This window comes from Eulemur rufifrons, chromosome 17 (assembly GCF_041146395.1).
Source record: "Eulemur rufifrons isolate Redbay chromosome 17, OSU_ERuf_1, whole genome shotgun sequence".
Lineage (NCBI taxonomy): Eukaryota > Metazoa > Chordata > Mammalia > Primates > Lemuridae > Eulemur > Eulemur rufifrons.
In genome coordinates, this window is record NC_090999.1 from 39,038,849 (window position 1) to 39,061,605 (window position 22,757).

General features: G+C 36.4%; 1 protein-coding gene across 2 annotated transcripts in view; it reads right to left on the bottom strand.

Moving 5' to 3' along the window:
• Nucleotides 1-3,203: 3,203 nt before the first annotated feature.
• Nucleotides 3,204-22,757, bottom strand: part of DEPDC1B (DEP domain containing 1B) — a 77,958-nt gene continuing 58,404 nt past the window's right edge. Inside the window, exons 8-11 of one of the 2 annotated variants that reach the window (XM_069492428.1) lie at nucleotides 16,396-16,562; nucleotides 14,378-14,554; nucleotides 5,691-5,876; nucleotides 3,204-4,198 (exon numbers count right to left, since the gene is read on the bottom strand). In XM_069492428.1, coding sequence (XP_069348529.1) covers nucleotides 4,037-4,198; nucleotides 5,691-5,876; nucleotides 14,378-14,554; nucleotides 16,396-16,562 — 692 coding nt within the window. In that variant the 3' untranslated portion in view covers nucleotides 3,204-4,036. The remainder of the gene's footprint in view (nucleotides 4,199-5,690; nucleotides 5,877-14,377; nucleotides 14,555-16,395; nucleotides 16,563-22,757) is intronic. The other variant, XM_069492429.1, reaches the window with a different exon arrangement.

The window sequence follows — 22,757 nt, forward strand, 5'->3', positions numbered from 1 at the left end:
AAGCTTAGTGAAGAAGGCATGCTAAAAGCTGAGAGAGGCTGAGAGCTAGGCCTCTTGCATCAAACTCTAAGCCAAGCTGTGAACACAAATGAAAAGTTCTTGGAGGAAATTAAAAGTGCTACTCCAGTGAACACGTGAACAATAAGAAAGCGAAGCAGTCTTATTGCTGACATGGAGAAAGTTTTAGTGGTCTGGATAGAAAACCAAACCAGCCACAACATTCCCTTAAACCAAACCCTAATCTGTAGCAAGGCCCTAAATCTCTTCAATACTATGAAGACAGAGAGAGGTGAGGAAGCTGCAGAAGAAAAGCTGGATGCCAGCAGAAGTTGGTTCATGAGGCTTAAGGAGAGAAGTCATCTCCATAACAAAAAAGTGCAAGGTGAAGCAGCAAGTGCTGACGTAGAAGCTTCAGCAAGTTATCCAGAAGATCTAGCTAAGATCATTGATGAAGGTGGCTACACTAAGCAACAGATTTTCAATGTATGCAAAACAGCCTTCTATTAGCAGAAGATGGTATCTAGAACTTTCCTAGCTAGAGAGGAAAAGTTAATGCCTGGTTACAAAGCTTCAAAGGACAGGCTGACTCTCTTGTTAGGGGCTAATGCAGGCGGTGACTTCAAATTGAAGCCAATGTTCTTTTACCGCTCTAAATATCCCAAGGTCCTTATGCTATAAATCTACTCTGCCTGTGCTCTATAAACGGAACAAAGCCTGGGTGACAGCACATCTGTTTATAACATGGTTTACTATTTTAAGTCCACTGTTGAGACCTACTGCTCAGAAAAAAAGATTCCTTTCAAAATATTACTGTTCATTGATAATGCACATAGTCATCCAGGCATGGATCTGCTAAAAAAAAATGGATGATTCCCATCCCAGGAGGATGAAGTGGGGTGGCACAAGATTTCATCACACTACTCAGAACAGCCTGCAATTTAAAACTTATAAATTGTTTATTTCTGGAATTTTCCATTTAATATTTTCTGACTGTGGCTGACCATGGGTAACTGAAACCCTGGAAAGCAAAATGCAGATAAGGGGAAAATGCTATACTGAAGGTCTCCAGGGCTAAAAGGTAAAAAAGAAGGAAAGAAAAAGAAACAAATGACACAAGGATTGAAAAGTGTATCATATCTATTGCTTCATAACAAATTATCCCTGAATTAAGTGGCTTAAAACAAACACTTAAAAAAAATTTTTTTAAGGAAGAAAAGGAAAAAGACATTTATTACATCACAATTTCTATAGGTTAGGAACCAGGCACAGCTCAGCAAAGGCCTTTATCTCAGAGTTTCTCAAACAGCTGTAATCAAGGTGCCAGCTAGGCATAGGGCCACCTCAAGGGTGACCAAGGGAGGATCCACTTCCAAGATCACTCACAAAATTGTTGGCAGGCCCCATGTCCTTGCTGGCTGTTGTGGCCAGAGACATCAGTTCCTTGCCTGACAGGTCCCTCTACAGGGCAGCTCACACCATGACAGCTGGCTTTCCTCAGAGCAAGCCAGGAAGAGAGTGAGAGAGGGGACACACAAGATAGAAGCCAGAGTCTTTCTGGAATCTAATCTCAAAAGTGATATCCCATTGCTTTAGACATATTCCATTAGTTAGAAGTGTGTCATTTGGCTCAACCCACACTCAAGGAGAGGGGATTACTACACAGGGCATTAAATGCCAGGAGACAGAGGTCACTGTGGACATTTTAGATGCTGTCTACAACAGAAAGGAAAAACAAAAACTGTCATTTTTGCTGACATGTAATGAATGCAGAAAATGCAAAAAAAGAAAAAAAAAAACCTACACGAAATGTTTAGAATAAGAAAGCCTAGCAAGGTTATTGGTACAAAACTCAGTAAACAAAAATCAGTTTTATACTCTATACAAGCAACAAACAGTAAAAGGAAATTTCAAAACACCACCACTTACAATAGGATCAAACATCATCATTTACCAGTTGAATAATAGCTGATGAAGCAAGAGGATAGGTACTATTCTTTACTTTTGTATATATTTGAAAATTACTAACATTTCTTAAAAGTATCAAGTACTTAGGAACTAAATCTAACAAAACATTTGTAAACCTTGACAGAGAAACTTAAATTTTTTTTATTTCAAATAAATGAAGGGATAAACCATATTCGTGGACTAGAAGACAATGTTGTAAAGATAGCAGTTCTCTCTAAATTAATTCATAGAGTCAATAAAATCAAAATCTCAACAGGGTGTTCCTGTGTGTGTAGCCTGACTATTCACTTTGTACAATTAAAATTTGTACAAAAGTGAAAAAGTCCAAAAATGTATGGAAAAAGTGTTCAACCACATTAATAACCACGGAAATGCAAAATAAAACCATAATCAGATACTATTAATATCCACCACACTGACAATATTTCAAACTCTCACAATAGCAAGTTTTGGTGAGGACATTAAACAAAAGAACTCTTATACACTGTTAATGGGAGTATTAATTGGTACAAATACTTTGGAAAACTGCTATTATCTACTTATCAATTTCACACTTAGGTAGTAGTTATGTTTTATGACACCTCCATAAATATGTTATACTTATTTTAAAAAGTAATCTTTAAAAAAAGGAAAGAAAACAATAACGTATACTTCCATAGATAAGCAATAGGAGAGGAGATTCCAGAAAATAAACTCTGCCTTGGAGGGCAAAGAGAACAGAAAACATTTAATAGAATTATTCTTTGCTCTAAACAGAATGCCAAAGTCTCAGAATAAATCCTGGAACACTAAAAATCTCCCATTACATTACATAATTGGAATGTAAGGTGGTACACAAAGCAATAGGAATATTTTTATCCATTTTTGAATAAGCAAACCCTGTGTCTGTTGTAGGAGGCATTCTGCTACGAGAGAATAGTGGCAGATCTCAAGTGCAAAGAAAAATCAACAGACAGTACCACAAGCCAATCAGTAGGTGTTGCTCTCAGAGGAAGCCTTCCAGGTGCTCTATAATCCAAGTGCACCACTATTTTACAGAAGGGCAAAGCAAAGCAAAAAAATTGACAAAACACTCTCCTAAAGTCCAGTACAAAAGCCCAAATCTCACTTCTTATTTTCTTACTGAAATAAATGGCTCATGTGAGAATACTGGCAAAGGCATTTAAGGATGTTAACTGATCTAAATACCAAAATCTAAAAAAAAACCAAAACACTAGATATGGTATAAAAAAACAGTATTTATTTACATTTCACGTACTTTCAAAAGGATGAAAATATATTTATAAAGAAGTAGTCTAATTTTATTTAATCAATTTGTGTTTCTCATAAAAACAACAAAGATTTCACTTAGAATCACTGGTCTAAGGTAACCTGAATAATTTAACCAGTTCAACCTTCCATCTTTAGCTATGACTGAAACTATACTATTGTAGGCAGATAAAAATCCACTACACTTATAGGTAAACACCAACTAATATATATGTTATAAAAATACCAGCTTTAATAAAATCTGTCATAGCATCCAACAAATCTGCAATAAAAGACACAGCCATCAAAATATAGGACATTAAGATTTTTGTACAATGAAAAATGGAATTTACATAGGAGAAATCACAAATGGCTATTAAGCCAACAGGATCACAGTAACAGTACACAGTGTCTTCTTATTCAAGTATACACAGTGTTTTTAAGACTTGGTTATAACAAAGACATCAGTCACTAGGATGTACACACAACTATTATAAACACCGTGAAAAACAACAAATAAAAAGATGAAAATACTTTACCCTTAAATTTGGTAACAATTACAAACATGTTAACATTGCCACTATATATTTGACTCAATTGTTTTTATTGACTTATATACTTTAAAAATAGCACTGAATTTTACAAAAATACTGATAATGGCTCAACATTTTTTAAGTCAGATAATCTTTATCTGAATTTCAGTAGTCTGTGTTTTTTGCATTTCTTTCTTCAACCACCACAGTCCTCCTAAGCACGAATCACTCAAAACAACATCAACAACAACAATAACAGAAGGTCTCTAACCCCTGTTGCTGTGGAAGTATTACATCCGAAAACTTCTAGTTCTTTGAAATGGTTGGAAAGGCTTTTTTAGTGCCCACACTAGTAGCTGTGGTTTTGGTTTGGGTTTTTCAGGAAACAGAAGTGCTTCACTTTCTGGTGTAGGAAATCGCTCTCGGTAGACTTCTGGATAGGATTTCTGAAACTAAAAAAAAAGTCCAAGAAGAGTCAAAAGACACACAAGAGCCAATAAAATTAGGCAGCCACATTTTAAATAAGAGTTTCTGATCCCATGGTTTCCTGTTTTCGTTTTATTTTTGTTAAATCGTTTGATTCCAATTTTTTTTTTTTTTTTTTGAGGCAGAGTCCCGCTCTGTCACCCTGGTTAGAGTGCCATGGCATCAGCCTAGCTCATAGCAACCTCAAACTCCTGGGCTCAAGCAATCCTCCTGCCTCAGCCTCCCGAGTAGCTGGGACTACAGGCATGTGTCACCATGCCCGGTTAATTTTTTTCTATATATTTTTAGTTGTCCAGCTAATCTCTTTCTATTTTTTTAGTAAAGATGGGGTCTTGCTCTTGCTCAGACTGGTCTCAAACTCCTGAGCTCAAACGATCTGCCCACCTTGGCCTCCCAGAGTGCTAGGATTACAGGCGTGAGCCCCCGAGCCCGGCCTGATTCCAATTTCAATAGCACTAATTCATCTTTCCTTTGACCCAAGCTTCAAATAAAGTTTTCTTGTTAGTCATATTTCTTAAACATTCCCCAACTGCCAACTATAAATAGATCTCACTTTTAAAATATTGACAATTCTGACGTGAAAATAACTTATGTTCTACACAGTTAAAGAAAATTTCAGCCCAATTACATGTCACCATCTCCCTGCTTCTCCAATTCTGCCCGACCAGCTTTGCCCAACTGGAAGAGAGAACATTTTGGTATACGTTTCTTGGTGAAAAGCTTACAGAGAGACAGTGTGTTTTTCCTTTGATCTTTACCATTCAACTCTTCTCCAAAATTAATCTGAGATTATGATTAGGAGTGTAGAACTCCGGGGCGCTGTGTGTAGTCCTATATTTGCAGTATGACCTGGAATCCAGCTGTGAAGAGTTCGGTCTTTAAAAACAAAACCATTCACCTGATCGGAGATTGATCTTTAAGAATGGTCAGAGTAAACCTATTTTGAGTTGAAAACTATCCTCTAACATAATAGGAACTAAAACTTAGTGCTACCTGAGGCAAGAAACCAATTTGATTGTGGCTATCTAAAGCCAATGGCTTTTAAACTAGACATTTTACACTTGTGAATTCCATCTGATTTGCCTTTCAAAAACATCACAAGAAATCTGCCTTCACTGATAGCTTCTCTGAACTTAACGTAACTGCTCTGATAATTCACATCATGCCACATGTCAAAACAATGGACAAATATTAGAGAATAGCTCCATAATTGAAGAGTTTGATAATGGCATAAGATCTACATTAGAGAATAAAAATCTGCGAAACTGACCACAACTGTGTAAATCAATGAGACTTCTGTAATATATGAACTGAATAATATACTTTCAAAACTTCTATGTTTCAGAAGATGAGATTTATATGAAACCTCTATTTATGTTAAAATAGAGGAAAAAAGAAGAAACAACATAAGAACAGTAGGGAGAAGAAAAAATGAGTTATAAAGAATATCCTTTTTACCTGCTTCAATTTTTTCTTTTTCTCTTTGCTGGAGAGTTTAGCGTCTGTTATGACTTCCTCCAACAAGGCTGCCAGAGGTTCCTGGGAGCCATATGCTCTTTGATATTCAAATTCCTCTGGACTAATTTGACGGCAAAATGTTGGAGCAGATAAAGTGATATCCATATCAGCTCCTGGGTATTTTATCTGAGGCAAAAAGATTAGTAGTGAAAGAAAACGGTGCATTTTCAAATAAATTACAAAAATCAGTTCAGATCAAATATGGCATATCTTCTTGCACTGTAGGAATGCCATGTCATTCCTCTAAATTTTATTTAGGGAAACTATATTGAAAAGTAAATGTATTCCTGTAACTTCAATATGATTTAAAGTGACACTTCTTTTATTGCAAAATATTAAGGGGTACAAATGGTTTTGTTACATGGATACTTTGTACAATACTTAAATTGGGGCTTTTCGTGGGTCTATCACCAGAATAGTGTTCATTGTATCCAATAGCTAAGTTTTTATCCCCCACCTCCTCTCCCAGCCTCCCCTCTTCGTGGTTTCCAATGTCCTTTATATCTCATTGTGCCCAAGTGTACCCATCATGTAGCTCCTACTGATTAGTGAGAACATATGGTATTTGGTTTTCCATTCCCAAGTACTTCACTTAGCATAACAGTCTCTAGTTCCATCTAAGTTGCTGCAAAAGACATTATTGCATTCATTTTTAGGCTGAGTAATTCTCTATGTGGGGAGGATGTGTGTGTGTACACCATCTTTCCTTTACCCACTCATCAATGGATGGCCACTTAGGTTGGTTCCACATCTTTGCAATTGTGAGTTGTGCTGCAACAAACATTTGAGTGCAGGTGTCTTTTCAAAAAAATGACTTCTTTTCTTTTGCGTAGATACCCAGCAGTGGGATTGCTGGATTGAATGGTAGCTCTAGATTTATTTCTTTGAGGAATCTCAAAACTTAAGGCCTTTATGCCTAATTCATTCCGCAGACTCCCATGTAAAATATGACTTTACTTCACTCAGCAAATATGTATAGATCATTTATTATGTGAAAGGCATTATATGGAGAGATCAGAAGAGAGGTGCATAAGATGATATAATAACAATGCCTGATGGCTCAAGACCACAAAGATAAACCTTTAAAAGTAAATAGCCAGTTTTTGCTTACATGCAAAATAAAGCTGTTGGAAAGAACAGCTACTAGATACTTCAAATAATATATTAGTTTAAAACCACCTCATGATTCTGAGGCTTTTTATTTTTTTGAGACAGAGTCTCACTCGGTTGCCCAGGCTAGAGTGTAGAGTGCCGTGGCGTCAGCCTAGCTCACAGCAACCTCAAACTCCTGGGCTCAAGGGATCCTTCTGCCTCAGCCTTCTGAGTAGCTGGGAGTACAGGCATGTGCCATCATGCCTGGCTAATTTTTTCTATATATTTTTAGTTGTCCGGCTAATCTCTTTCTATTTTTAGTAGAGACGGGGTCTCACTCTTGCTCAGGCTGGTCTCGAACTCCTGACCTCGAGCAATCTTCCCACCTTGGCCTCTCAGAGTGCTAGGATTATACGCGTGATCCACCGCACCCAGCCAGTATGGACATTTTAATGATGTTGATTCTGCCAATCCATGAGCAAGGGATGTTTTTCCATTAGTTTGTGTCATCTGTGATTTCTTTCATAGTGTTTTATAACTCTCCTTGTAGAAATCTATGACCTTCTTGATTTAAGTTTATTCCTGGCTGGGCACAGTGGCTAATATCTATAATCCTAGCACTCTGGGAGGCAAAGGCGGGTGGATGGTTTTAGCTCAGGAGTTAGAGACCAGCCTGAGCAAGAGCGAGACCCTGTCTCTACTAAAAATAGAAAGAAATCAGCTGGACAACTAAAAGTATATAAAAAAAAAAAAATTAGCCAGGCATGGTGGCGCATGCCTGTAGTCCCAGCTACTCGGGAGGCTAAGGCAGAAGGATTGCTTGAGCCCAGGAGTTTGAGGTTGCTTTGAGCTAGGCTGACACCACGACACTCTAGCCTGGGCAACAGAATGAGACTCTGTCTCAAAAAAAAAAAAAAAAAAAAAAAAGTTTATTCCTAGATATTTTATTATTTTTGTAGCTATTGTAAATGGTATTGAGTCCTTGATTTGACTCTCAGTGTGACTGTTATTAGTATATAGAAATGCTAATGATTTGTATACACTGATTTTGTAACCTGAGACTTTGCTGAATTTATTTATCAATTCTAGGAGTCCCTTGGTGGTGTTTTTAAGATTTTCTAAATACAATGTCATAATTTGACCTCCTCTTTCTTCATTTGGATGCCCTTTATTTCCTTCTCATACCTGATTGCTCAGGCTAGGACTTCCAATACTATGATGAATAAAAGTGGTGACAGTGAGCACCCTTGTCTTGTTCCAGTGCTTAGGAGTAATGCTTTCAACTTTTCCCCATTCAGTATGATGTTGGCTGTGAGTTTATTGTACATGGCTTTTATAATTTTGAGGTATGTTCCTTCTATGCCTAGTTTTTTGAGAGTTTTTATCATGAAAGGGTGCTAGAGTTTATCAAATGCCTTTTCGGTATCTATTGAGATGATCATATGGACTTTGTTTTTCCTTCTGTTTATGTGGTGAATCACATTTACTGATTGGCATATGTTGAACCATCCTTGCATCCCCCGGGATGAAACTCACCACTTGATCATGGTGAATTGTCTTTTTGATGTGTTACTGAATTTGGTCTGCTAGTATTTTGTTGGGGATGTTTGCATCTATGTTCATAATATATATTGGTTTGTAGCTTTCTTTTTTGGTTGTGTCCTTTCCTAGCTTTGTTATCAAGGTGATACTGACTTCACAGAATGGGTTAGGGAGGATTCTCTCCTTCGTAATATTATGGAATAATTTCTGTAGGACAGGCACCAGTTGTTCTTTGTAGGTCTGATAGAATTGAGCTTTGACTCCATCTGGTCTGGGGCTTTTTTTTCTTGGAAGATTTTTTTTATGACTGCTTCAATCTCGCTGCCAGTTATTAATCTGTTTAGGATTTCTATGTCTTCCTGACTCTGCTTGGGAGGTTGTGTGTTTCCAGGAATTTATCCATTTCCTCTAGGTATTCTGGATTGTTTGCATAGAGATTTCAGTAGTATTCACAGATGATGTTTTGCATTTCTGCAGTATCAATTGTAATGTCTCTTTTTTCATTTCTAATTGAGCTTCTCTGAATCCTTTCTCTTTTATTTCTGGTTAATCAGGCCACTGGTCTATTGATATTATTTATCTTTCCAAAGAACTAACTTTCTGTTTCATAGATCCTTTGTATTGTTTTTTTGATTTCCATTTCATTTAGTTCTACACTGAGCTCTGTTATTTCTTTTCTTCTGCTGGCTTTAGGTTTGATTTGTTCCTCTTTTTCTAGTTCCTTGAGGTGTGACATTAAGTTGTTAATTCGTGATCTTTCTGTCTTTTTGATGAAGGCATTTAAGGCTATGAATTTTCCCCCTTAGGACTCCTTTTACTATAGCCCATATATTTTGAAGGCTTTTATCCCCTTTGTCATTCAGTTCAAGGAATCTTTCGATTTCCATCTTAATCTAATCATTGACCCAAGGATCATTTACCATCAGGTTGTTTAATTTTCATGACTGTGTGTGGAATTCTTTCTCTTGGAATTGATGTCTAGTTTTATTCCACTGTGGTCTGAGAAGATACATGGTATGATTTCGATTTTTTTGAATTTTCTGAAACTTGTTTTGTGGCCTAAGATACGATCAATCTTGGAAAATGTCCCACGTGCTGATGAGAAGAATGTATACTTAGTAGTTTTGGGGTAGAATGTTCCGTAAATGTCTGTTAGTTCCATTTGTTCTAGAGTCTCATTTAAATCCATTGTTTCTTGATTCATCTTCTGCTTTGACGATCTGCCTAGATCTATCAGCGGGGTATGGAAGTCCCCAGCTATTAAGATGCTACTGTTTATCTCTTTGCTTAGATCTTGTAGAATTTGCTTTATGAATCTGGGACCTCCTGTGTTAGGTACATATATATTTAGAATTGTTATATCTTGTTGTTGAATTGCTCCCTTTATCATTGTATAATGGCCATCTTTGTCTTTTGTAACATTGTTGATTGAAAGTCTATTTTATCTGATATGAGAATGGCTACACCTGCTCACTTTTAGCCTCCCCATTTGCGTGGAATACTTTTTTAATCCTTTACCTTGAGTCTGTGTGTATCCTTGTGGGTTAGGAGTGTTTCCTAAGGACAGAAGATATTTGGGTTGTGTTTTTTCATCCATTCTGTCTTTTAAGTGGGGCATTCAGACTGTTCACCTTGAGTGTTAGTATTGATATGTTTGATGATCCATTACTGTTTTGTCTTCCCTCTTATGCTATTGTTTCATAAGAGCTGTGAGCTTTAACTTTTGGGTGTTTTTACACTGGTTGGTATCTATTGTTTTGTTCCATCTATAATGCATTTTTGAACATTTCCTGTAGGGCAGGTCTAGTAGTGACAAATTCCCTTAGTGTTTGTTTGTCGGAAAAGTCTTTATTTCTCCATCATTTAAGAAAATTAGTTTTTCAGAGTCCAAAATTCTGTTCAAGACAACTAAAAATGGGGCCCCAACCCCTTCTGGCTTGTAAGGTTTCCAGTGAGATGTCTTGCTGTTAGCGTGATGGGTTTTCTTTTCCTTTGTAGATTAGCTGTGGCTTTCATTTTGCAGCTTGTATAATTTTTCCCTTCATTTTGACTTTGGCCAGGTTGATGATTATTTGTCTTAGAGATATTATATTTGCTGTGAATCCTCCTGGTGTTCAATGACCATCTTGTATCTGGATATCTAAATCTCTGGTGATACCAGGTAAGTTCTCCTCAATAATTCCCTCAAATGGTTTTCCATGTAAAGCCACAGTTTTAAATATGAGATTTTTACCTTTTTAAACCCAAGATCCATTTTAATAAATAAAAAAAAATTTTGTGCCTTCTTTTAATAAGATCTGAAATTTAAACAAATTAAACATATTGACTAAAACAATTCAAAACTTTAATAATGTTGGACATACATGGTGAACTATCCAGGCTCTTTCCCACTTGTGGAGAGTTTGATTCTCCCTCCCTCTGGGATAGATAGAAGCATGTATTTAGCTAAGCTGTTATGTAGACAGAGGTATTACGACTATCTCCAAACATTTTATCCATGAGAATCAAGTGAAAACAACAAATGTACAGACACTGCAGATGGCAAAAGGGAGAAGGGAAAAATAAGAAAAAAAAGGAAACCAAGACCTGTGAATAAATGAACATATATTAAAAATATTTAATTTCAGAGTCCAGAGTCTTTTCTGGAGCACCCTGCTGTTTTTCTGCACTATTATATTCACATTTTTGGTTTAAGATTTTTTTCCTATAAGTCACAGCTAAAAATAAATATGTTGCCAAGAGGGGTTATTATTATACATTAAGCATATTCCATGCCTCAATATCAGTTTATCAAATCAATTAGAGACAACCTAAGAAAGAGCAGAACCCTAAGGGAAAGGGGCCTACAAAGGACACTTCCTTTTTTATTTGAAGAAGGGCAAAAAAACAGAAAAGGGCCAGAATAAAGGGTAAGACCCAGGTAGAGGGTGATAGCCAGAAGCCTAGGGCATGAGAAAAACACTAGATACCCAGGAGTGAAGGGGATCAAAAGAGTTGCAGACAATAAATGGAAGGCTTGTGTCAAAAGCATTGCCTACCTCACAATTTATCCCAGAGTCAGCCCTGAAACTGCCACAAAATGAATCACTAGAATAATCCAAGCAACACTGTGCATTTTCAGAGTAGCACTGCTCTAACTAAACGTGCTACGGCATAGGGGCTTAGGGGCCTATTCAAGAGAACCAGAGATCTTAAGCTCTGAGTGCTAAAAGAAACAATTGCTTGGCAATTCTACTGTGTACTTCCACTAGAGAAAAAGTAATTGGACAATTGAGTAGTCATTGACTTTATTCAGTACACACTGCAGGGCCTCTTCAAAAGATCATGTTTACCTGCAGTAAAATTAATCATCACAGCTCAGCCTTCTGATCTTCACTGGACAGCAAAGGGCTCACGGGGCTAATTTGCTATAATATATGCCTGTGCTATATATATGAATACACAAACCTAGCACGTATACATGGCAAAACTGTTATTGCTACAACATTTCCTTGCAGAAATTCAGTGAAGTATTTCTTTTCATTTTTACTTTTTTTAAGTTTGGCTCATAAAAATGTCAGGGGAAAAAATATTAAACAGCAGTAAGATTACATTTTTTACACATGAAAATGGCAAAGTTATGTATGAGTGTTGATGGGGATATCCAAAATAGGCAAAGGTGCAAAGAAATGAATGCTCGCTTTCTTGTATCACTGACAGGAATGTAAACGGAAAATAATCATTCTAAAGGGAAATTTGGCAATATGCTATCAATACTTAAAATTTGTTCATGGCCTTTTACCAATCAACGCCATTCCTAGGAATTTATTCTTAGAAAATAATCATAGATCAGCAAAAAAAACCTAGCTATAAAAATATTAATCATTATATTGCTTGCAAAACAGGAGGAAAAACATAGAAACAATCTAAATATCAACCAAAAAGTAAATTATGGTATATCCATATTATAGAATACTATGTTACCAATAATAATGACATTGTAGAATAACAATAATGATGATAACAACAACAACAACAACAACAACGGCAGCTACAAATTGAAGGTTTACAATGTGATAAACATTATTTTAAGTACTTCACATGTAATAAGCCATTCAATTCCCAAAACAACCCAATGAGGTTAAGTATTATTTATTATTCCCATTTTATCAATGAGAAAAGAGAGATGTTGAGACAGATGTTGAAGTAAAGACATTATATAACTTGCGTAAGGCCACCATTAACCAAGGGCACATCATGAATTCAAACCACTCAGCCACAAAACACAATGGTGATCTAGCACCTCTTGTATTATCCTGGCTAGAGCTGGAGCCCATTCTACTAAGTGAAGTATCACAATGATGGAAAAACAATCACCACATGTACTTACCATCAAATTGGTATTAACTGACTTAACTGACCAACAGTTAAGTGCACATATAGCAGTAACATTCATCAGGTGTCAGGAACGTGGGAGGGGGGAGAAGAGGATGGGTACAGTGTGCACCCTCTGGGGGATGGATACACTTGAAGCTCTGACTCGGGTGGGGCAAAGGCAATAAATGTAACCTAAACATTTGTAACCCCGTAATATGCTGAAACAAAAAAAAATTAAAAATTAAAAAAAAAAAAAACATTATGCTCTAGACTCTGTGCTTTTGGTCAATCAAGAACATTTAATGATGTGGGAAATTTTTCTCATTGTATTATTAAGAGAAGGAAGGCAGGCAGGCAGGCAGGCAGGCACACATGCCAACAACAGCACATAAACACACACAAAAATAACTGAAAATTATAATACTGAGTGTGAACATTTGGTGTGACTAAAATTTTTAGTGTGTATTCTCTTTATTTTCCAATTTTTTCAATGTATTAGGTTCTTAACTGCAAAATTTTTTAATTTTTAAATTACATACTGTAAACAGCTGAATAATTATTTTCATAATATCTTGGGAGGTAGCAGTTCACTAGTCCTTAATTGTGGAGTCTCAAAAAGTGCTTAAGAGAAAAGAGGTCCAATCAGTCAGAAGGAGCCAAGCAGACTTTCTGCCTGCCTTTAGCAAGTTTCTGCTCCTATAGGCTGACATACAAACCCTACTTTGGAGGCCACATGATAGTAATATATTACATTTCTTTTGCCTTATTTTAATATAACCACCACAACAATAGCAGCTTCCTTTTAAAGAGTATCTGTCATATGTCAGAAATTCACAGTAGGGGTTTTACAGAGTAGTATTTTTTTTTAAGAGACAGGGTCTCACTATGTTGCCCAGGCTGGACTTAAACTCCTGGGCTCAAACGATCCTCCTGCCTCAGCCTCCCAAGTAGCTGGGGCTTCAGGCACCAGGCATGTGCCTCCATGCCCAGCTCTTTGCAATATAGTATTCTAATCTTCACAGCTTTATAAAGTAAGAATGGACCATTTTAATACTTGAGGAAAGTAAAATCCAGAGAAGTTAAGAGGCTTGCCCAGAGTCACACAACTAGGAAAGGGTAAGCCAGAAGTTTGGCCAGGATTTTAGGACTCTAATGCCAGTGTTCTTCTACCACACCATGTTTTTTAGAGAGGCAGCATGGCAAGACAGTTTAGAGCACTGATTTTGGATGCTGTTTGCATCAGTTTGAATTCTGGCTCTGTGCCCTTGATCAAGTTCTCTGTGCCTGAGCTTTGTCATGTAAAAAGTGAGACTATTAATACTATCTAAGTTGTAGGGCTATTAAGAATCAAGACATTTGTTGCACGTAAATCATTTTTATCAGTAAGTATATACAGATTCTGAACAAACTCATTCAAGGAATTTGTAACCAAAAATATGCAGCATTGATGAGTAAATTCCATAAATTTTTCAATGATAATAGCAAACATATGTAGCACTATGTGCCAAAACCTGTTGTAAGCACTTTGTACATATTAATTCACTTACTCCTCATAACAAAATGTCCCAAGAAGCCTAGCAAGCTTACATGACTTTCCACTGCCAATCTTATAGGACTGATAATATCCTCTCCTTTACCTGGACTTTTCGTAGATGAGCCACACGCTCCTCTATAGAGGTCTGCAAGGCCAATGGGACTTTCAGAATTTCCTGGTAGTTGTCCATCAGAAACGTCACCAACCTAGCAGCTAATAACTCATCCAAGTCCACTTCATCCTTGGAACACAAGATGCAACGGGAAAATGTCTGAACCATCTAAAAAAGGGGGGAGGGTGGGGTGTGGTAAATAAACACTGATGAGTTTTTTTCTGAACTGCGTGAAATCTAATTTGCAAAAAGCAAATGTGAATAGTCAGTGAGAAATGGCCCAAGGCACAGGGTGCATATCCTACCAGGCACCTGGCCATCTCAGATGGGGTGATCATCTCATCAAGTACGTACATACAAAATGTGCATCTTCTCATTAAGAAACTTTCGCAGAGAGATGCTTGTCTAAGCAGTTTTTAAAGGCATCCCCTTTTACATATGATTTTAAATATATGTGTGTGTGTATATATATATTCAAATATATAAGCAAATTCTGAAAATTATTATCACTATGACTTGAACATGTAGCGCTTTCAAGTTCAAAGTACATTATAGCCATTTAGTCAAACAATATCCTGATTTCATTATTGCTTTTTTTAAAATTCTGCTAAACAATCTGTATGCCTCAATCGTTACATTTTTCCCTAGTCAGCTTATTTTCTCTAGGATTTTGGGTGTATATTTGACAATCATCTTTGAACAAAGCCATGGGACTTTACAAGAAGTGCATTAAGTGACGAGACTCTCTTCATGGCAAGCAGAAACACAAAATATATTATAACATATATGTTATATAATATAAATTAATATTAACTACTCCATTCTTAATACTATTCTTTGGACTGATTTTCTTATCTTTTCCTTCTCTTACTGATTTTACTGCTGACAATCTTACTTCAAAACCTATGAGCATGAAATGATGTATTTCTGTTTGGTAAAACTTCATTTCATCAACACACTACAAATGATCTTCACTCACATTCACGTGTGCAGCGGGACACACTGGCAGAGATTTTTTTGCCTAGTGACACCATGGACCCCAGGGAATCTATGAACGCCTTGAAATTGTATGCAAAATTTTCACATATATTCTATATAGGAATAGGTGCAAAGATTTCTTCACCTTTTCAAAAAGGTCCATTAGCCCTCTACCATCTGCTCACCCAAAAAAGAGGTCAAGAATCACTCTACTGGGCATGGAGTGCTCCTCTGATCTTATTCTATTACTTCTAAAACTGGGCCAGTGGATCGCCAGGGAGTACACAGCAGTTGAGCAGGATATAGAAAGTATATACATTCCAATGAAGCACTAATTTTGCTTCAAGACTTTTTTGAGGAAAATTAAGAGATTTTACTAGTAAGTAAATTCTAAACATAAACTCTATTTAAAAACACATGCTGTTAAAAACAGAGAGTAAAACAGCGGTTACCAGAGGCTGGGGGTGCAAGGGGTTGGAAATGGGAGGTGTTGGCCAAAGGGTACAAAGTTCCAATTAGACAGGAGGAATAAGTGTTAATAGTCTATAGTACCGCACAGTGACCACAATTATAATAAAGTATTGTATATTTCAAAATTATTAAAAGAATAGATTTCTAATGTTCTCGCCATAAAAAAATGCTAAGTTGGTGAGGTGATGGATATGTTAATTAGCTTGATTGAATCTTTCTATAATGTATACATAGATCAAAACATCACATTGTATCCTATATACACAATTATTATTTGGTAATTAAAATAGATAAAAAATAAATTTAAAAAAATAGTGGTAAAACAGGATGCAGCAGATATCTCTACACTCAGAGTCTGTCCCATACTCAGTCTTTACTTGTCATTATGTTCTTTAAGACACTTAGACCAAAATTACAATACAAGACTGGGTGGACACCAGACCGTGGCTCTTCAAGCAAGCCTGCCTTGCACGTTCCTCTGATCTCCCAAACTAGCAAACTTTACTCAGTTGCATTTCATTCCAAAACCTCATCACAGCAGATGTTAAAAATCAACCTACCAGTGTTCGGGTGCCAAAGCCATCACACAGTGGTGGCATCTCCTTGTTTAAGCAGATCCTTGCCATCATCCTCATCAACAGCTGTAACTTTCTCCTGTTTTCCGGAGGCAGGAGGAGGCAGCAAATCTGAAATGCTTCAACTGCCATTTTCTCTTTCTGTAACAAACCTGAATTAAAAAAAAAAGTTTTTGATCTTTTAAAACTTATAGCCTACTTGAATCTGTAGGTTCACATTTTTATAAAATATACATTTTTAAAATTACATAAAATCTTTTCACATATTCAACAATACTGGGCCAATTGAATATAGATCCATTGTCACTCACAAATCATCTTGGAAAATATAAACCATCAACCAGGGATGACAAATAAATGGACCCAAATACAGCTGTTTTCTCCTCCCATACTCTAGACAGACGTAAGTAAATTTTCACAGCATTCTTTCCCACTGAACCAGGAGCAGTCAGGCTAATGCTAACCCAACCATCAAAACTCACACTGTTAACAGGTCCAAGAGCAAGAACATGAATATACCACCGCTGCCCTGAATTCTCCCGTGTATTATTTCCTCATGATTAGCAGGGTCACCATCTCACATGTCTCTCAAAGACCAAGTAATAGGACTAATGCTGACACAGTCAGTCCACTGCCAAATGTCTCCACTTCCATCTAAAGAACACCTGTCAAATAACCCTTCCTTCCACTTAGGCTATTTTTTATAGTTGAATGTGCTGATTCAATTGTATTATATGCCTTCTTCCTACCTCAGCATATCCAACCTTTTCAAGCTCCCACTAGTCTTTGACTTGCAGGCAAAAACCATCTCTTACACTGAATAAATACTTGCTAACCATGTATGATATACCAGGAACTGTGCTAGGTCCTGGAAGTACAAAGGTATGCCAGGCCCCTTCCTTTGAAGAGCTTATGCACTACAAGGAAGAGAGATCCATAAACAAATAAGTGTCAAAATGTGAGAAGTGATGCAAGAGACATCTGCAAGGGGCACATGAAGGGAAGTATGTTACTCAGTATGACCGCAGCATAGGCTGTGAGGGCAAGGGCTTGGTAGAAGTGAAGCTAGAAAGGCCAGCAGAAATGAGGTCTTAGGAGGCCCTGGATCCCAGACGAAGGAGCTTGGCAGTGGATGTGCATGGGAGGGAAAGCGAGGCAGGAGGAGAGAGCTTTTGTATGCCAGGTTTCGATGCAAGATGTATCCAGGAAATGCTGCTGTTGACTACCATCATCATGATCTAGGCAGACCTACTTTCAATTCTACACAATAAAATCACAGAAAGAAAAAAGGTTTATGATCATATTTTAATTCATTCTTTCATTTTTCCAAAAAATATTTATGAAGCCCTGCCTGTATTCCAGGAAATGTTTTAGGAGGGGATATACAGTAGGAACTAAAACAAAATCCCTGTCTAATCCCATAGACCTTACTTTCCAGCAGATAATAAACCAAGAGATATAAAAATACAGTGTCAGGTGCAAAGACACTATGGAGAAAAGTAAAGCAGGAAAGGAGGTGGGGAGTGAAGCGATGTGCTCAGAAAAAACATTCCTACCAGTTCAGGAAAGACTTCTGTCTAAGGAACAGACATGTGAGCCACGATCTGAAGGAAATGAGAGCAAGCTGGAGAAATAACGGATGGACAACTTTTGAAAGTGGAGGAAACAGCAGTTACAAAGGTTCTAACATGAAAGTACACTGGGAGCGTTTCAGGAGCAGGAATGAGGCCAGCGTGAAGAGAGAGGAGTGTGTAAGGAAAAGACAAGCCAGAAATGGGGTTAGAGACGGAGCCAAGAGCCAGATCATGCAGAATCTTGTAGGCTATCATTAAGAACACTGGGTTTTATTATAAGTGACCTGAGAAGCCCCTTGTGGGTTCTGAGCAGGAGGACTGCTTGATCTGAGTTGCTTTTGATTGTGGCAGCTGTACAGGAATTAGACTGCAAGGGGATAGCGGGGAAAGCAAGTCACAAGGCATGATGATGGAATATCAAGTAGAGCATGGAAGTCTGGCTAAGTGGAAGAGACAAAGACTGGAGTTTGGGGAGGGTGAGTCAGCTGGGTGTTGCAAAGCACAGTTATTTCCAAGTTGAGGGAACCATGTGAAACAAGGGTTCAATAAATGTGTATAGGAATCCCCTTGAGACTTTAAGGAATACTGAAATGTGTATACATATAAGGTGAAACTCAACAAAGTTACATAAAGAACAATCAGTGAGCTGTGAGTTTAACACTTCCCAGATCTCACATAATAAGAGAATACTCCTGATTGTTGAGACCATTCAGGTAAAAGCCCAGAAAGGTCATACTTCAGTAATAAAACTAAATTCTCCCTTTAGTAAAGACTAATCTAGTCATGCCCTAACAATAGCTTTAAAAATCACATACAAATGGGCAAGCAGAAACTCAAGTAAATTAATTGCCTAATAGAATAAAGCCCAACTCTCTTTAATGGAAGACAACAAAATCCAGCCAATTGACAATGAAAAATTCAATGTTCAATATCCAATCAAAACTACTAAACATGCCAAGAAGCAGAAAAATATGACTAATACCCAGGAGAAAAATCAATAGACAGTCAATAGAAACAGATCCAGAAGCAAAGATAAAGGAATTAGCAGGAAAGGATATTACAAAGGTATTCTAACTATGTTCACATATGTAAAAGAAACCTAAACGTAAATGAGGCAGTAAGTGGAAGATATTAAAAAGAAGCAAATGGAACTTCTTGAGATGAAAAATGTTAAGTCTCAGATAAAACATTCACTGGATGAGAATGATAGCAGATTAAACACAGCAAGAAAAAAAAAAAAACCAAGAAATTTGAATATACCATAATACAAATTAGCCAAAATAGAAGCAAAGAAAGAAAAAAAGTGGAAAAAAAATGAACAGAGCTGCAGCCACTTGTGGGAAATTTTCAAGTGATCCAACGTATGTATAATTAGAAAAGAAGAATGAGGCCCAGAAAAAATATTTGAAGACACAATGGCCAAAAAGTTCCCAAATTTGATGAAATCTATCAATCAACCGGTCAAAGAAATTCAATGAATCAAAGCACAATAAACATAAAGAAAACTACGTAAAAGCACGTTATATTCAAATTCCTAATATATCACTGATAGAGAACATCTCAAGTGCAGAAATTAAATGACATATGCAGAGAGGAACAAAAATTAAGATGATCACAGACTTTTCATCAGAAACTATTCAAGCCAGAAGATAAAGGATTGACATCTTTTAAGTGCTGAAAGAAGAAAAATCCTCAACTTAGAATTCTATACCCAGTAAAAATATCTTTCAAAATTTAGTCAAAACAAAGACTTTTCAGACCCCTTCCAGCCAAAAAGAAAAAGAAAAAAAAAAATTGAAAGAATTTGTTGCCAAGAGACCTTATACTACAAAAAAGTTAAAGGATGTTTTTCAAGCAGAAGAAAAGCAATACCAAAAGGAAACCTGGATCTATACAAAGGAATGACAAGTACCAGAAAAGACTAATATGTGGGTAGATAAAACTTGCTTCCTGTTTCTTAATTTCTTTAAAAGCAACTTGTCTGTTTAAAGAAAAAATAACATATAGTAGAGTTTATAAAATATGTAGAAGTAAAATGTATGACAACAATAACATAAAGAGTAGGAGGAAGAAAATTAAAGAATATTATTGCAAGGTAATAACATTATATATAAAGTGGTATAATATTTAAAGGTAAGCAAGGATTTCTTGAGACACAAAAAGCATGAACCATGAAAGAGTGGACTTCATCAAAACTAAAAACTGCCTTTCAAAGGACATTGTTAAGAATATGAAAAAGAAGTACAATCTGGAACAAAATATTTACAATACATGTATCTAACACAGGACTTATATGCAGATACACAAATAACTCTTACAACTCAATAATAGAACAAACAATACAATTATAAAATGGGCAGAAGATGTGAACACTTTACAAAAGAAAATATATGAATGGCCATTGAACAAACGAAAAGATGCCCCAAATTACAAGTCATCAGAAAAAATGCAAATTGAAACCACAAAGCTATACCACTACACCCCACTAGAGTGACTAAAATTTAAAAGACTGACAATGCCAACTGTTAATAAGGATATAGAGCTACCAGAACTCATACATTGCTGTGGGAATGTAAAATGGCACAACAACTTTGGAAAAAAGAAGTACTTCACATAAAAGAAAACATATATTTATAACATGACCCAGAAATTCCACTCCTAATTATTTATCCAAACAAAATAAAGATACATGTTTATATAAGGACTTGTACATGGACATTAATAGAAGCTTTATTCATAATAGCCCCAAACTGGAAATAATCCACATGTCCCTAAACGAGTGAAAGGATGAACAAGTTATGGTATATCCATGCAATAGAGCACTTAGCAATAAAATGTAGCGAACTACTGGTATGTGCACCAATATGAGTGAATCTCAAAAACATGTAAAGCAAAACCAGCCAGATACATAGTACATGCTATATAATTCTACTTGTATGAAACTCTTAAGAAAGAAAACCTAACTACACAGATAGAAAATTTCTACTTCTGGTTGTCTGGTACCAGTGATGCGGTGGAGGGCTGGCCAAGAAAGAGCATAAGAGAACCTTTAGGGGTGATGGAAATGGAATATTTATTAATTGTGATAGTAATTACACAAGTATACATTATAAAACTAACTGCATTTAAATTAATGCATTTAAATTGTATGTTATTTATACCTCAATAAAGTTATTTTTAAACATAAATGAATCAAGTTAGAGATCTAAAGATGAAAAAAACTTAAAAATCTGAGAAGTATACAATCTCTATGATTGAAAGCTATAGAAAGAATTTTAAAAATAAAACACATTAATTTGACTAAAATAAAACATAAAAGCTCTTTCTTTCAATTAAAATCAAAAGACAAACCACAGACTAGGAAACATTGGTAAGATACAAGGTACAAAAATTAGTATATCCAGAATATATTTTTAGAATGATAAAAAAGAAAAACCAAAGGAAAAAAACAGGCAAAGGATAGAAAACATATTTCACACAAGAAGAAACCCTCATGACCATTAAACAGCAATAAGATTCCTTTTCACATCCATCAGATTACAAAAATTTAGCCAAGTGCATTGGCTCATGCCTGTTATCCCTGCACTTTGGGAGGCTAAAGTGGGAGGATTGCTTGAGGCCAGGAATTCAGGACCAGCCTGGGCAACATAGCAAGACCCCATCTCTATAAAAAATTTTAAAATTAGCCAGACATGGTGGCATGTGCTTAAAGCCCCACCTACTTAGGAGGCTGAGGCAGGAAGATCACTTGAGCCCAGGAATTCGAGGTTACAGTGAACTATGACTGTGCCACTGCACTCCAGCCTGGGTGATAGAGCAAGACTCTGTCTCAAAGAAAAAAAGAAGAGAAAGAATAGAAAAATTTTAAAACCTTCTGGAATCAAGTATTAGTAAGAAAATGCTCATTATAGGAATATTCTACTCATGGGTGTGTAAATTGCTGCACCCACTCGGGAAAGCAATTTGCTAGAACTAGTAAAGATGTGAATACTGAACAACCTAACAATAGTGCTTCCAGATATAGAGTAACACATGGATGTCATTCCAACAATACAAAATGTGTGTGTTAAATCAGGGTAGTGGACACATGGATGTCTTATATTACTCTCTGTTCTGCCAATTTAATCATAATCCTCGCCTCAAATGGCATATTTGGAAGAAGTTTGGAAATCAAATTGCATAATCACTTTTTTAAATGTTTGAGAATTTTGTTTTCTTTCCATGAACAATACCCCAAAACAATGACCAAATCTATCACCTAGATCTTGGCTTCTAAATATCATTCTCTACTAAAAAGAATAAAGAATGCTTGAAGGAATGACTGACTCCAAGAATGGGGGGGAAAAGTACAAGGTGAGCCTATAGTGTCAAAATGCAAGAAAGCAGTCCAAGAATGATGGGGATATGGCAAATGGCCACACGAGCCAGCATCAGGGCCCTGCTATTAGCCAAATCTGAGACAGTCTGAGCATCAGGTAATGAATTGTAAACCAGTAAATAAAATATGAAGTCCTCAGTCCATACCGATACAAATAAATTGAAAGTTTAATGTTGGAAAGCTTACACGTATTTCAAAGTTACCACCCCACAAAATCTATTAATTACAAGGAGAAAAAGAGTAACTACATAGTGGAGAAGTCTTGACAGATACCATCTTAATCAAGTGATATCACAGATATCATGTGATATGTTATTTTTATGTAACGTCTTTGTTTGGTTTTATTATCAGGATAACACTGGCTTCATAAAATGATTCAGAAAGTATTCCCTCAT